The sequence below is a fragment of the Nymphaea colorata genome, chromosome 4, assembly GCF_008831285.2.
Source record: "Nymphaea colorata isolate Beijing-Zhang1983 chromosome 4, ASM883128v2, whole genome shotgun sequence".
Taxonomy (NCBI): Eukaryota; Viridiplantae; Streptophyta; class Magnoliopsida; order Nymphaeales; family Nymphaeaceae; genus Nymphaea; species Nymphaea colorata.
In genome coordinates, this window is record NC_045141.1 from 19809734 (window position 1) to 19823245 (window position 13512).

Genomic DNA, 13512 nt, shown 5'->3' on the forward strand with positions numbered 1-13512 from the left:
ATCTATGTTGCTAAAAGGAAGTCACCTATGTGTAAGTTGAAGTATGGTGGGAACGGCACCCCACGACACCGAAAGCAAGTCCTGCATCTTAAAGATAAAAGGTTGAGTGAAAGCTTTGATCTTCTATCGAGTAGTGTAAAACCCTGATCACACTAACCATTGCCAATACACTTTTCACATATTAAAAACCGAAGTTTGACGGCTTAGTGGTATTATGCAATATGGTCACTCCGTCACATTAAATTGATCAAGCATCAAATTTTTATATAGTTCTGATCTTTATTCTATCCACATGCTTCATGATAAGTACACTTATCATGAGAAGTACACTTAACCACATCTATGCACATGTACAGCCTACAAAAGTTCCAGTCTGAAAGAAAAATCATCTTTCCGAAGTTCTCATTCTCAATTTCTTTTTTCAGGTGATTGTTGAATAGAAGACATGTTGACAAGGATATTGCATTGCCACGATGATCTGATGCTGCCCAATTGATCTATTTCGTGAATTGGATTTTTTGTAAATTTAAAGACTTTGGGATATCACAGGCTTCTGTACTCTGCATTTTTATGAAACTTTGTTTTTGAGGGTGCAATTTGATTTATTACTCAAATGTTGGTGGTTGGAAGTTAGTTGATGACGATGCCTCTGCACTTTGGTTTTAATTAAAAATTGTTTAGAAAAAAAAATGCAAGGTCATCACAACGTCATCACCACAGTGGGGAAGCGGCATGGTGGCTTGCTTACACCAGCTTCATAAAATTAGTTTGAAATATATGTTAATGTTTTAATATATTTGATTGTTGTATATATAAGTGCCCCAGAGAAATTAAAGGTATTGAATGAGTGCTCCCACCAAAAAAAATTTTTGGATCGCTAGTGATTATGGTGCTAAGCGCAAGCGACAACAGCAGAGCTTGCCTCAAGGCCTGGATTAATGTAGCATCTAACTCGGTCAGACCTTCAACTCTGTACTCTGGTAAGTTACTCTTGCAGGGATTTGAGTTCTCTGGCCCTTGTACAAACTGCTATTGAGTTTTATGGAGTTCTCTGGCCCTTGTACAAACTGAGTTTTATGGCATTAGCGGAGTCAGAAATTTTTTCAAGTTGATGTACCACATTTGCGCGGTTTGGTGGGGCGACTTCTAGCGGTTTGGTGGTTCCACCAAGCTGCTTTTGAGTCAGGTTATGGCCTCGGTTAACTTTCTCCGGGTTCATAACTCGATCTACACAACTATTACATGATATATACACATGTATTTGTAACCAAACTTCAGTGAATATAAATATGACATTTAGTCTTACATGCATGTATATGAGAGGGGGAAATAATATCATTTACTCGTTCAAGTATGTCAAGTTTACTTCCTTCAAATTAAAACTGTAAAAGAATAACTAAAGTATCGGTTGACCACTTGACCAAGTTTTTTTAATTAAGCTGAAACTAAATGAATGTCATATTGAAGAAAATTTTGTTTTCGCGACGGTGTGTTTCCAGCCGACAAGTAAGTCGTCTAGAAAATGGTAGAAGTGGGCGGAAGCGAGCGTACGTGGCTGTTTGTAGCAGTTGACGTTAGCGGTGGTTTTCGCGCTGGCGCCTTCCCACTCCCTTCCCTTCAAAAGCAAGGAGGAATGGACAGAGGACCACCGACTCGCTCCGACGGTGGAGACCTTCTTGCCTTCGTTTGCTGAGCACCGAGATTACGCTTTTCCGGCTAGACCATCGCCCCGCTCTCTCTTGTGGCAATGGAGGCGTCTGGAAGTGGACTCCAGGCGGCACCCGAGACGGAGAAGTTCCTGTGCGAGAAGCTGCTCGATCAGAGCCAGCCGATCGCGGAGAGGTACAGAGCTCTCTTCGCTCTCCGGAACCTCAGCGGCCCCGCCGTCCGCGATGCGCTCATTCAAGGTTGTCTCTGTACCCACACTGCCTCGCTCTCTTCCTGTCCCCTGAATTTTCTGTTTTAGTTCGTGGGTGTCTTTTATCTTTCTCTTTTGCTTCGGATCGTTCTTTTGTTGGAGGCTATAACTTAACATGTGGTACTCTATGTCTGCGTCTTTTCTCTTCTTTCACCAAGGGCATTATATTTGTATAATGTGGATATCTATGTGAAGATTGATATATAGAACTTTCTTTCTTTGGTTTTTTGTAAATTTGGAATTATTCGGAGTCAGAGTTATTTGAAATCTTTCAATTCATTAACTTTTTTGTAGTTGGTGATATTGAAGTTTGTGATGAAACTTTTAAGTTCTTTCATGTTGGCAGCTATGAGGGACTCATCAAACCTTTTAGCCCACGAATCAGCATTTGCATTAGGTCAGATGCAAGATGTTGAAGCTGTTCCGGCTCTAGAGAGGATTCTTCAAGATCTTTCTCTTCATTCTATCGTCCGCCAAGCGGTACCATTCTACCAATGCTAGTTCTGAACTTGTCTAAGATGGATTCGCTCATAAAATACATGCATGGTTCATTGGTTTTTCGGCTTCATTACAAGGAAAATGAGTTGGCTTCTTGGATTACTTGGTGTTGCAGGCAGCTGAATCTCTTGGGGTGATTGGTTTGGAAAGAAGTGTTCCAATTTTGAAAAGAAGCTTGGATTCAGACCCTGCAGAGGAAGTTCGTGGAACGTGTGAACTTGCTCTACGACGTATGGAAGAAAAAGCAAGCAGGGGACAAGTCTCTGAGGCACCTTCAGGAGTTCCATCTCCATTTCTCTCAGTTGATCCTGCTCTACCAGCGAGTGATGTATCTTCAATAGCACAGCTCAGGTATCGCAAAAATGGGAAAGATTCCATTCCCTCATGCATATCTTTGCTTCAGTTTGCTGATAATGCTTCTGTTCTTTCGTACTTCAGAAAGGTTCTTTTGGATGAGAATGAAAGCTTGTACAAGCGCTGCGCTGCTCTGTTTGCTCTTCGAGATCATGGAGGGAAAGAAGCTGTTAATGCTATTATTGCTTCTTTGGGTGCTGCAAGTCCTCTTTTACGTCATGAGGTCAGCCTAAGCATACGTGTGCCTAAGCATTCTTCATGTTAAAATCTGTCGTGCAGATTAAGGACCAGGCATGGTCCTTGTGTAGCGGATAATGTAATTGCAGTTAATTTTTTACTACAGAAATGTTTATCTGCTGCTTACTTTTTATTCTTTAAAACATTTTTATTCCGAAAGATGGTCGCTGCTTAATTGTCTTTTATTGAAAGTTTGTTGATTGGCTTCCATGTTCAGACGTTCTGTGTGTCACTGTATGATTTGTAGGGGTCTGTTTTTCTTTTGATGGTAGTTTGTTTTTGATGTCCGCAAAAATATGAAGTTCTAAAGGCACGCCTGAGGATTTGGCTGTAATAAAGAAGCAGCCAAGTTTTACCTAAAACTTTTCATGGTTGAAAAGGTACTGAAGCTTCCTCTTTATGGTTGTTGGTGAAAGTTTATGCGTAGAGAAGTTTATTTTAAGGAAAATCAATGAAAGGTAAGGCAAAGTTTCATTCTCAAACTGATGTCATTTTTCGTTCTAAAGAATCATACTTTTATTCTGTTGAAGCCGTCGTATTATTTATAGTACATTTACATTTCTTTGTTAGCAAATTCTTCTTTCATCATATCTGCCATTCATTGAAAACAGGTTGATTGGATCTAGATTTGACTTCGAGATTATGAGGAGCTGGAACAACGCTAGCAAATATTTCCTGTTTCTGCTTTTTATTTGGAAACAGTGTCATGGGATCTGACGGTAGCCCATAGTTGTAATCTGTAGTCTTAATTCCATTTGGCAGGTAGCCTATGTGCTAGGGCAACTGCAAGATAAAGCTGCTTCTGCTGCACTTTCAGCAATACTTAAAGATATCAATGAGCACTTAATGGTCAGGCACGAAGCTGCTGAAGCTCTTGGCTCCATTGCAGGTAAGTTTTTGAGACCAGTATTGTGCATAAGCTTGTCTTTTTTCCCTGGAACACTTTGCGAGATCTCATGTTAGTTGAAATGTAAAAGTAAACTATTAAAAGTCTGAGATGTAGATGACAACCAAGCCTTGTTAGATAGAGTCTGAACTTTTCAAAAGCCAAGTCAGTAAACCTTTGACAAGAGGTTTTGTGGAAATTACTGGATGGTTTAATACCCTCTTATACAATAGTAGTGAACTTTAGTGACCTCAAGATTGGTATTTGTTCCATCTGATTCTTCAACATGTCCACTTGAAGATGTAGACTATGAAAGAGAATATATATGTGTTCTTCTCATTTTGTCTGAATGAGCTGAGATACGGCAGCAAACTCAGAGGAATGCCGATGGGCATTTTCATGGGCAGGTTGTCCATTGTCTCTATTGGAGGATTAGTGTGTGAAAATCCCAAACTTTGTGTTTATGAATTGCCTCTGAAATGGTTAATGCTATGGCTTCATTGCCAACATGGTGAATTTTCTCATCATCCTAAAGGCGTTACATGAAACATCTGCTGAGCGATTAGTATACCTGTTTGTGGAGACAAAAAGTCTCACAGGCAACAGCTTACTATTTTTCTTTTGATGTTTGTTCATATGATTGAGCTGCAGATCAAGCAAGTGCTGCCCTTCTTAAGGAATTCACAAGGGATGTCGAGCCCATTGTTTCTCAGAGTTGTGAAGTAGCACTTAGCATGCTGGAGTTTGAAAGATGCGGCAAGTCGTTTGAGGTATCGTAGACTTGTAGATCAATGAAAACTGATTCTTCTAAAAATCTTTGGGAAAATTACTTCTAAGCTCGTTCTTTTGTTTTTTCAGTTCTTGTACATGCAGACACCGCAAGTGATGTAAGAGACCGACGTGGAGTCTAGTGTAGTGTTTGTGTCATGGTTACTTCCAAGTCTTATGTAAATGTCGTAGTAGTGTCACTTGTGTCTCTTCGTTATAAACTTTAAAACTTCTTGTTGTTGCAACCGTGCTGTATAAAGAAGTTGGTACACTTTTGGACATGCAGAAAGCTCAGACGTGAGAGCAAGCAGCCGATATGCTTAGTGGCGAGCTTGATGCTAATGACGAGAATTTTGTTCAATCTATTAAAGTTTTTTTTACAGTAAGGAAGATGCACCATAACTTCCACGACTGGATGGTGCAGCTTGATTTTCCTTTCGCCATAAGCTAACTGAGGTCAGGTCTATCCTGCTTATTGATGTTAAAGAAAAGCGAGGTCAAGTTCTAAAGTCTCTGCAGAATTAACCTTTAGTTTAGTGGACGTGGTGCATGCTTTTGTGCTCCAACAATTTGACTCCACTGATGAGTATTGATGGCTCATCGAACTACATGGTACTAAACTAACACGGTTGCGTATGGGGGTTTCCGCGTTCAAATAATATCTTGTGATTTAAAGTCAGATAGTTTTGATTCCTAATTCAAAGAAAGTATGGTTCTCTCGACACACGCATGCAAAAGAGAGAACAGATTGCATCACCAATGGTTGCTAATTTAAGAAGAGTGTTGGATCAGGGTTTTGGAGATGGGTTTGCGTTGCATGTACACACCAAGCGCAATGCAGGAGCTGCACTAGCGCCACACTGAATAAACGAAGTTGTGACCAACCGACCATTTCTTATGGCACATACAGCGAGGAATTGAACCTCTAATCTTGAATGCCTTCATTGTCTCATTAACCAGACAGCGTCTAAAAGCACGTCCAGAATTTGCAAGATTTCTTCGAGCATGATCGATAAAGAGAAGTCCCCGCATCCGTTTCTTAGCGTCACTTCTAAGTACTGAACTTCCAAACCACTAGGCCTGGCCTGATCCATGCAACTGCATGGTGCATAAGTCTATCTGCAATGAATCTGGATGGGGAAGATTATGTGGAGCTTGATTGAGAAAGAGAGAGTCTGTATTGCAAGATGGGCGGAGCGGTGGAATTGGCCGCTGAGATGCGTTGCCTAATCAGACCTGCAAATTAAAGGGCAACTTTGAGGGACAGACGCTTGTTTGAATCAACCCCCGTGGTGACTGTTGCGGATAGTTTGCGAATTCCACTCCAAAAGTAAGCGGCTGATCTCAAATATCAGACGGGTATCTATTAAAAAAAAAAAAGAATTTGCGCGCCTTTTTCTGTCGTGCGCGCGCGGTTTTGGACGCGAAAAGGCCAGGTCGAGTTTGGCGCTGACCCTCTCTCGCAAAACCGGCGGAAAATCCTTGGGGCGTTCGATCGAATCTCCCGTTAATTTTTCTCCCCAACATTACAAAACTCGACCTATGAATTACCTCTCCGCAAGACGTCTTTGTCTCTGTATTCCCGTCATATTTCAGGGAGCGTTGCTGTTCTTTTTCTTCTTCTTCTTCCTTTGTGGTCATGGCGCCTAAGCGTGAATTCCAGGTGCCGCCTGAGATGGAGAGGTTCCTGTGCGACAAACTTGTCGATCCAAGCCAACCGATAGCCGAGAGATTCAGGGCACTCTTCTCACTCCGAAATCTCAGTGGGTCATCAGTTCGAGATGCCCTCATTCTAGGTCCCGGTTCTCTCTTCCCTTTTCGCAGATTTAGTGCAGCAATTTTTTTCGTGCTTCTTTTATGATTCCGATAAGACTGTTTGATATTTCTCCGCATTTTGTCGAGGTCTTGTGGTTCTTCTTTCCTCAAATTGGAGAAACTGAAGCTCATCGCGTTGCCGGTCGTTTGTATATGATGATTTAGTGAATCTTGTGTCAAAGGCCATGATCGTTGCTTATGAAGATCAGTGCCTTTTGCTTTATACACGCGGGTTTTCGTAACAAAAGTTTAGCTGTTCATATCTCGGTTTCTAATAGTATTGATCGTTGTGGGCAGTTTTTTTTATCTTCCGCTTGCTTTCCATGCGCAGTTAACCTATTCGACTGCCAACCCTGGAAAGCCTAGCGCTATGTGAGTTGCAATTTATCAATTTTCACTAGCTATCCTGGCTGAAGGATGCGTTTTCTGCGTAGGCTGCTATTTTTTCATTGTGCAAGAAAAATGATAGAATTTTGTTCTGATTTTTGCATTGGTTATATTTAGTATGGAGAAGATACCTGGCAGCATCATTGAAGCACGTGCCACCGTTCACATGTTGCACAGTAACTGTAACTTCTCCCAGTAAAGAGTTGCATATGTGGTTAGACTGTTAAGCTGTCTTATCTCAATTTGGTTTTATTGTATAGCTCAATACCATTTTGTCTTGCTCTTTTCTCTTTTTCAATAAATTGGTAATGGACCAATTTGATCAGGTGATGGCTGAATTTACCTCTTGCATCGTTTCAAGGATTAGTTGTTCCCTCGATTAAAGAGGGCAACAACATCGGTGCCATGAATGATAGCTTAAAAGGACATGTAAATGGAATTTATGGTTCATCTTTGGACGTATTTGCGGCTATGTATAGCTGATGAAGAAGTTGGGAGAAGCTTCCACTGGAAAAACCTTTGAACGCTCTGTGTCCTCTTGAGGCATTTTGCCATGACAGTTGTGTGCACAGAGTCATGACCAACGGTTTCTCCTCATGTGAAATGGTCTAATTTTATAGCAGAGGTGATAGTTCAGCTTTGCAAGTGGGTTTTTGATATGTGATCTATGTTATCAAAGGTCCTAGAAGAATCTGGGTGCTAGACCCCATAAAAGGCCTAATCAGATCCCAGGTGGCACCTATTCAGAGCCTAGGTGGACTTATTCAACAGAAAAAAAGGGGAAAAAAAAGTACAAATGGGGGCTTTTCAGAAAACTTTGCCTCAATCAATATTCTAGAAGATAGAACAAACAAAAAAGGAATGGAATTTTTATGGTTAGAAATTAGAAAAAAAAATATATTTTTTTAGGACTCCCTAGGTGCTCGCCTAGGCATTTAGGTTACCATCCAGTGCTTGGGGGCAGCCTAGGCACTCTTTTATTTGCAAAGATTTTTGCATCTTAGTTTCACGTCCTTAAGTGTAACCACCTAATGCAAAAGGGCTTCCCTTTGTAACTCATATTTAATTTTTTGCATCAGTGTCAATATGCCATGCTAATTCCTGAAAAGGACAAACTTTTCCAACATCCGAAAGAGCTAATATATTAGCCCATTGTGCTAAGCTTTTGCAGTGGAAGCACTCTCTCTCTCTCTCTCTCTCTCTCTCTCTCTCTCTCTCTCTCAATATATGTGTGTGACTGGGTTCCCATTTCTCATACATTGGGGGAATGGGTGGGACTAGTCAGCATTTTTACTGGACAGACCAGTCACAAGCATTTCTTCTTTTTTATTATTTTCCCCCATTTTCTTGTAAAATTCTCCATGTGCATTTGATCTTGACAGTCAAAAGGTTGCAAATCCATATAAACCTGGAAATATTTTAGGTGTGTAACTAATATTTTATAAATGTTTAGTAATCAATAGTCATTTTTTTCTTTTTTGCTTATAGAACCCACACTTTATTTCCAAAAGGTAACAATTTTTATTTCGATTTTCATATTTTGAGACATGAAAAAACATCTAGATATTTTTTTTTAATGTAATAAAATGTGATTGGACATATTTGAGCAACTGTTTTCTTGTGGAAATATGCACTCAAATAGGTTATACTATCTCTAGATATGTGCACTTTTTGCGCTGGGGAACATTATATTAATATATGCACTTTCATATCATCTCTCTAAGTATGTGCATTTTCTTCATTGAGGAATCTAGCACTATCATGTGCTTTCCATATAATATCTCTACTCTACATTGAGTAAAACTATCACTTTCAGATCTACCATATCATATGAAAGGAACTGTCTTGTTTCTCTCTTTCTCTCTCTTCTTTTATTCTGCACCAGGCAAGTTCTCTATCTGGCAATGTTTTTACAAGGAAATGATGATTTTTTTTGGATTCTATATGCTGGCAGCGATGAGAGATTCATCAAATCTTCTTGCCCATGAGTCTGCATTTGCATTAGGTCAGATACAGGATGTGGAAGCAGTCCCAGCTTTGGAGAAGGTTCTCAATGATCTTTCTGTTCACCCTATTGTCCGCCATGAGGTACCCTTTCTTCAATGTGTTGTTGAGTTTGTGTTTTTCCTATTTTGTATATTTGGATTAATGGACATATATTCAGCTGTATGCTTTCACTTGGCTTTTTCCCCTGTTGGATAATTTTGTGGTGCAGGCAGCTGAAGCACTTGGTGCAATTGGTTTAGTAAGCACCATTCCAATTTTGAGAAGAAGTTTAGTTTCTGATCCTGCAGAGGAAGTTCGTGAAACATGTGAACTTGCTCTCAGACGAATAGAAGTGCAAACGAGCATAGATAACGGTTCTGAGACATCTTCAGAAGTTGAATCACCATTTCTGTCAGTTGATCCTGCCTTGCCGATGTCTCAAAATTTTTCTGTAGTCCAACTGAGGTATTGCCTTATGAAATGCTCACATTCTCTTTCTTGGTGAATGCTTTTCCTTGTGTTTGTTATTAATTTTGGGGTGTAACATCTCAGAGAAGTCATTTTAAATGAAAAAGAAGGCATATATGAACGCTATGCTGCTCTGTTTGCCCTTAGAAATCATGGAGGGGAAGAAGCCATTTGTGCTATTATTGCCTCTTTGGGTGCTAGAAGTGCTCTTCTGCGGCATGAGGTTGGTCTTAGAAAACTTGTATCATCTTTTGGTCTGAAAACAGTTTTGGTAGAACAGGGAAATTTGGTGCTCTTCTATAGCAGATAACTTGATAACACAATTAAAGTTAAAGAATCTTTTATTTGTAATATGATTTGCTTGGTATATTTTATATGTCTATAATCTATATTTACTTGATAGATGTCCTGCCATGAGATCATGAGTAAATATGTTATGTTATCAGAATCTCCTTTCTATTCATAAGGTCTTTGTACTTTAGGTTTCATTGGGTTCTTAACCTCAATTGATTGCCAGGTGGCATATGTGCTGGGGCAACTACAAGACAAAGCTGCTTCTATTGCACTGTCAGAGGTACTTAAAAACATCAAAGAGCATCCAATGGTCAGGCATGAAGCTGCTGAAGCTCTTGGCTCTATTGCAGGTATGCTTTGAAGTTTGAACTACCAGTACTTCTTGTGCTGCGATCCTTGAATCTGTTTTTTTCTTCTTTTGCCTGTTTAATATGGGGACACATGGACGATTCTGTCAACTGATAGTCTGAAACTGAAAGTGTCAAATGTTTCACTCAGGAACCTTTTGCTGGTTTAACTGTTTAAGGACACTTGGTGTGGGTCAGTTAGTTGGAAAGGCCATTTGGGCCGACATCTAAACATTCGAGATCAAGAAGACTTTTGTTGAGAAGGTTTAGGAAATCAGTGTTGCTAATAGCCAAACATATCAACCAGGCTGATACGCATTTGATTGATGGTACGTATGATTTTCTTGGTTTTGGATACAAGATGGAGACTGAGTTTACAACATTGGTGTGGATGATATCCTTGGCTAAGTTTTACAACAAACCCAAACGCTGTGCACTGAGCTTTTAGATAATGCTTATGATGTCCAAATAGTAACAACAGGAAGTTGTTGGTCCTTCAGGTATTTGGAAAATATGGATTTCATGAACTTAAAAGTATCTCCAGCTTATCCTTATTGCCTTTGGACATAGAACTTTTATCTGGAGGTAGGACCAGACAGGGACAAGACTTTTTCTGCGTTATAGATTTCTTCTCAAATAAATAGTATCATATTTCCAGCTGAGAATGTTTAACATGTCTTCGTGATTGAAGTGTAGATCATGATAGTGTTGCACTTCTTGAGGAATTCACAAGAGATCCTGAACCTATTGTTTCCCAGAGTTGTGAAGTTGCACTCAGCATGCTAGACTTTGAAAGATGTGGCAAGCCATTTGAGGTAAAGTATCGTAGATTATAATTGAGATCCGATGAATTCTGAAATCTTGAAAAACCAATTTCTAATTATACTTTTCTTCCAGTTTTTTTACATGCAGGCACCAGAAGTGGCATAGGCTTGGTTTCATGTATAATATGACCCCATTGACCTTAGTCAACAATGTGAGTTTTGTCTTGGCTGCTGACCTGTAGTGTGTCTTCTCTTCTGCCCTTTGACTATCCTATGGGTTCTGTAAGAAAAGTTCTTAGGTCTGGATTGGACTTGGACTATGAACAAGTGGATCTTACGATGATGTGGATTACAGTTTGTTAGTACATAGAAGCTTGTCCGCTTTTGTATATGTAGGTCTTCCGTGCATGGCACTTAGAACGACATTAAAGAGTGTAGGTGGCATATGTTAATCTGTTCAGAGTGCGCGGTGAGAATATCTCTGGTAAAGTTGTGTTAGTGGAACCTTGAGACTCCTCTTATGTTATCAGCCCTTTGATTTTGAACGTGCTCTTTTATGGATCCCTGAAGTCCGTTGGAACTACCAATAAACAAGGAAAAAATTTGTTGCTACGATCATGATTCATATGTAGCTAATTTTGTAACCCGACCTGTTAGGCCCATGGTCATGTTGTAGTACCTTTAGAGGTCGTTTGGCAGTAAAGACACTGAAAATCTCATAAATCTGTTTCAAAAATTGGGGCAGGTTCATCAGGCACTAGAATTATTGTTCCATGAACCTGTTTCAATCTTTGGGTAAATTCATGAAACAATTAGAAGGTGTCCCTGCTACCAAACTACTCCTTATGGATGATCTATACTTTGTTATATACTGCTTTTATTGGTTGACGTCCCTTGCTTCTTGTTCGTTTTCATCTGCATCTAAAGTTGGATCAGCAGATGCAACAAAACCAACCATTTCGGTTGTATGCTTCTGGTTTCCAAAAGGTTATTGCATTTTGTCTGTCTGATTTTTATATGATGCTTGTACGCTGGATGAATCTTCCTCTCCTAGTCATGCTTCTATATTTTTCACTTGTCTCTACAAGCAAAGCCTGCTGCCTGCACAAAACGTGACTCCCATCCATTCCAGTAGAGGTGGTACATGCATTTGCTCCATTCATCGGCAGTTACCCGTAACCAGAACCAAACAGCCAGTTTTGGTTCAGCAAATCGGTGAGATATTGACCCAAATATGGAAACCCTTGTGCATACGAATCAAACGTGTGCATCCAATGGTTGGATTTTTCGTATGAGCTTGATGGTTAATTCAAAACATAAATTTTGTTCATTAAGGTTGTTGATTAATTCGTTAATTCAAAACAAAAATTTTGTTCATTAAGGTTTATCTGCTTCGTTTCTTCCTGATCTATCTTGATGCATGATGATCTGCCTGACCTCGCCACTCCACTCTTACTGTGGATTCAAGCTTTTCCAAGGCTGACTAGCTTGGAGTGTGATTTATGTCAATAGTGTTCGTGGATTTAGGCATCTGATGCCTTGTACTGTTGGGATTTCTTAGAGCTTGTGGCGATATTATAGTTGAAATGTATCACGTGGAATTCTTTCATTACACTGTCATTAAACTTGGCAACTATTGGCCGATCCGATCCATGCCCATGTGATACCAGCTGATGCATGTCTAATTTTTTTTGGTTTTTTAAGTGAATTTCAAATATTTATATTTTTAAATTTACTTATACTGCACAGACCAATATGACACTGATACTCATATTGCCAAGTGACAACTGCATTTGTTTATATCAGTGAGCAGTTGTTGTCGGTCATTTTATTCCACAGAAAATAAATCAAACTAGTTCGACAGTTGAGCGTCCAAGCTTGAAACTATCCCTCTCTCTCACGCCCACACAAAAATCCAACAGGAACCGACACCTAAGCTCTCGTGAAGCACACCTGTTGAAAGGTACCGTTGCACCCTACAGGGGCTGGAAACAACTGGAACCGTATTGGATGTGAGAGGAATCAGCACGGTAATGGCATCATGGCGTAACAGGTCGAGTATTAGATGGATAGCTAGGTATTCGATTCGATGGATAGCTAGGTATTTGGTTCGTAAAGCTAAAACTCTGCCCAACATATATATATATATAGTGCGCACACGTGTGAGAGAGAGAATTGTGATTCTAATTATTAGAAGTCATCAAGTCATCTAACCACAACTGTGTTTTTGATGCAAATAATGATTAAGAGAAAAACATAAAGCAAGAATTGAAAACTGATATTAGATGAGAAAATGTTATCATCTTTTCTTTGTTCTTTGTTGTTTTTCTTTGAACAGTCCATCATGATAAATCGAATTATTTTAGTTAGATGGCTGAGCGATTCTAAAGAAATTAGAGTCACCATTCAACTTTATATATATATATATATATATATATATATATATATATCTCGGCCTACAATATTTGCAATCCTTTCGTTTAGAAACATTTGGTGTATCACTGATGGCTTCCTTAAAAACTTTTCATGTGTTGTTGATTACACTCGTATAAACTCTTTGTATGTGTTGATGACACTTTTAAAAACTCTAGTCAAGTCTTGAAAAGTTTTTGAGATATTAAAATAAAAAATATTAAAAGTTTCAAATATAGGTAGATATCGAACTAAAAACCCAGTAGGTATAAAGTTTACAATCAACTCCAGCCCTGATGTACAGCTTGGGTTGGCCTGGACTGGCCCGATGTCCAGCCCTATCCACAACTAAGCCCGCCTCCACCAAAGGTAGAACCT

The 13512-nt window shown here is 39.5% G+C and overlaps 2 protein-coding genes across 6 annotated transcripts; both read left to right on the forward strand.

The window, feature by feature from the left end:
* Positions 1-1598: 1598 nt before the first annotated feature.
* Positions 1599-5045, forward strand: LOC116253053 (deoxyhypusine hydroxylase-B-like). The gene is made up of 7 exons (XM_031627783.2): positions 1599-1907; positions 2265-2398; positions 2532-2767; positions 2855-2993; positions 3770-3896; positions 4545-4663; positions 4752-5045. Exons 1-7 carry the CDS (start codon positions 1748-1750, stop codon positions 4782-4784), a joined length of 948 nt encoding a protein of 315 aa, XP_031483643.1. The 5' UTR covers positions 1599-1747; the 3' UTR covers positions 4785-5045.
* Positions 5046-5616: 571 nt separating this feature from the next.
* On the forward strand, positions 5617-11267 carry LOC116252672 (deoxyhypusine hydroxylase-like). Of its 5 annotated transcripts, XR_004172260.2 has the most exons (9): positions 6004-6457; positions 8818-8951; positions 9079-9314; positions 9402-9540; positions 9835-9961; positions 10110-10287; positions 10459-10543; positions 10655-10773; positions 10856-10873. XR_004172260.2 is itself a non-coding variant. In XM_031627100.2 (8 exons), the coding sequence occupies exons 2-8, from the start codon at positions 6337-6339 to the stop codon at positions 10886-10888; spliced, it is 909 nt and encodes a 302-aa protein (XP_031482960.1). In that variant the 5' UTR covers positions 5618-5991; positions 6325-6336; the 3' UTR covers positions 10889-11267. The 5 variants fall into 5 exon arrangements, 3 of the variants coding, with proteins under 3 accessions (XP_031482962.1, XP_031482960.1, XP_031482959.1); XM_031627100.2 differs by lacking the exons at positions 10110-10287; positions 10459-10543 and adding an exon at positions 5618-5991 and having other exon boundaries at positions 6325-6457; positions 10856-11267; XR_007573267.1 differs by lacking the exon at positions 10459-10543 and having other exon boundaries at positions 10856-10872.
* The last annotated feature ends 2245 nt before the right edge of the window (positions 11268-13512 follow it).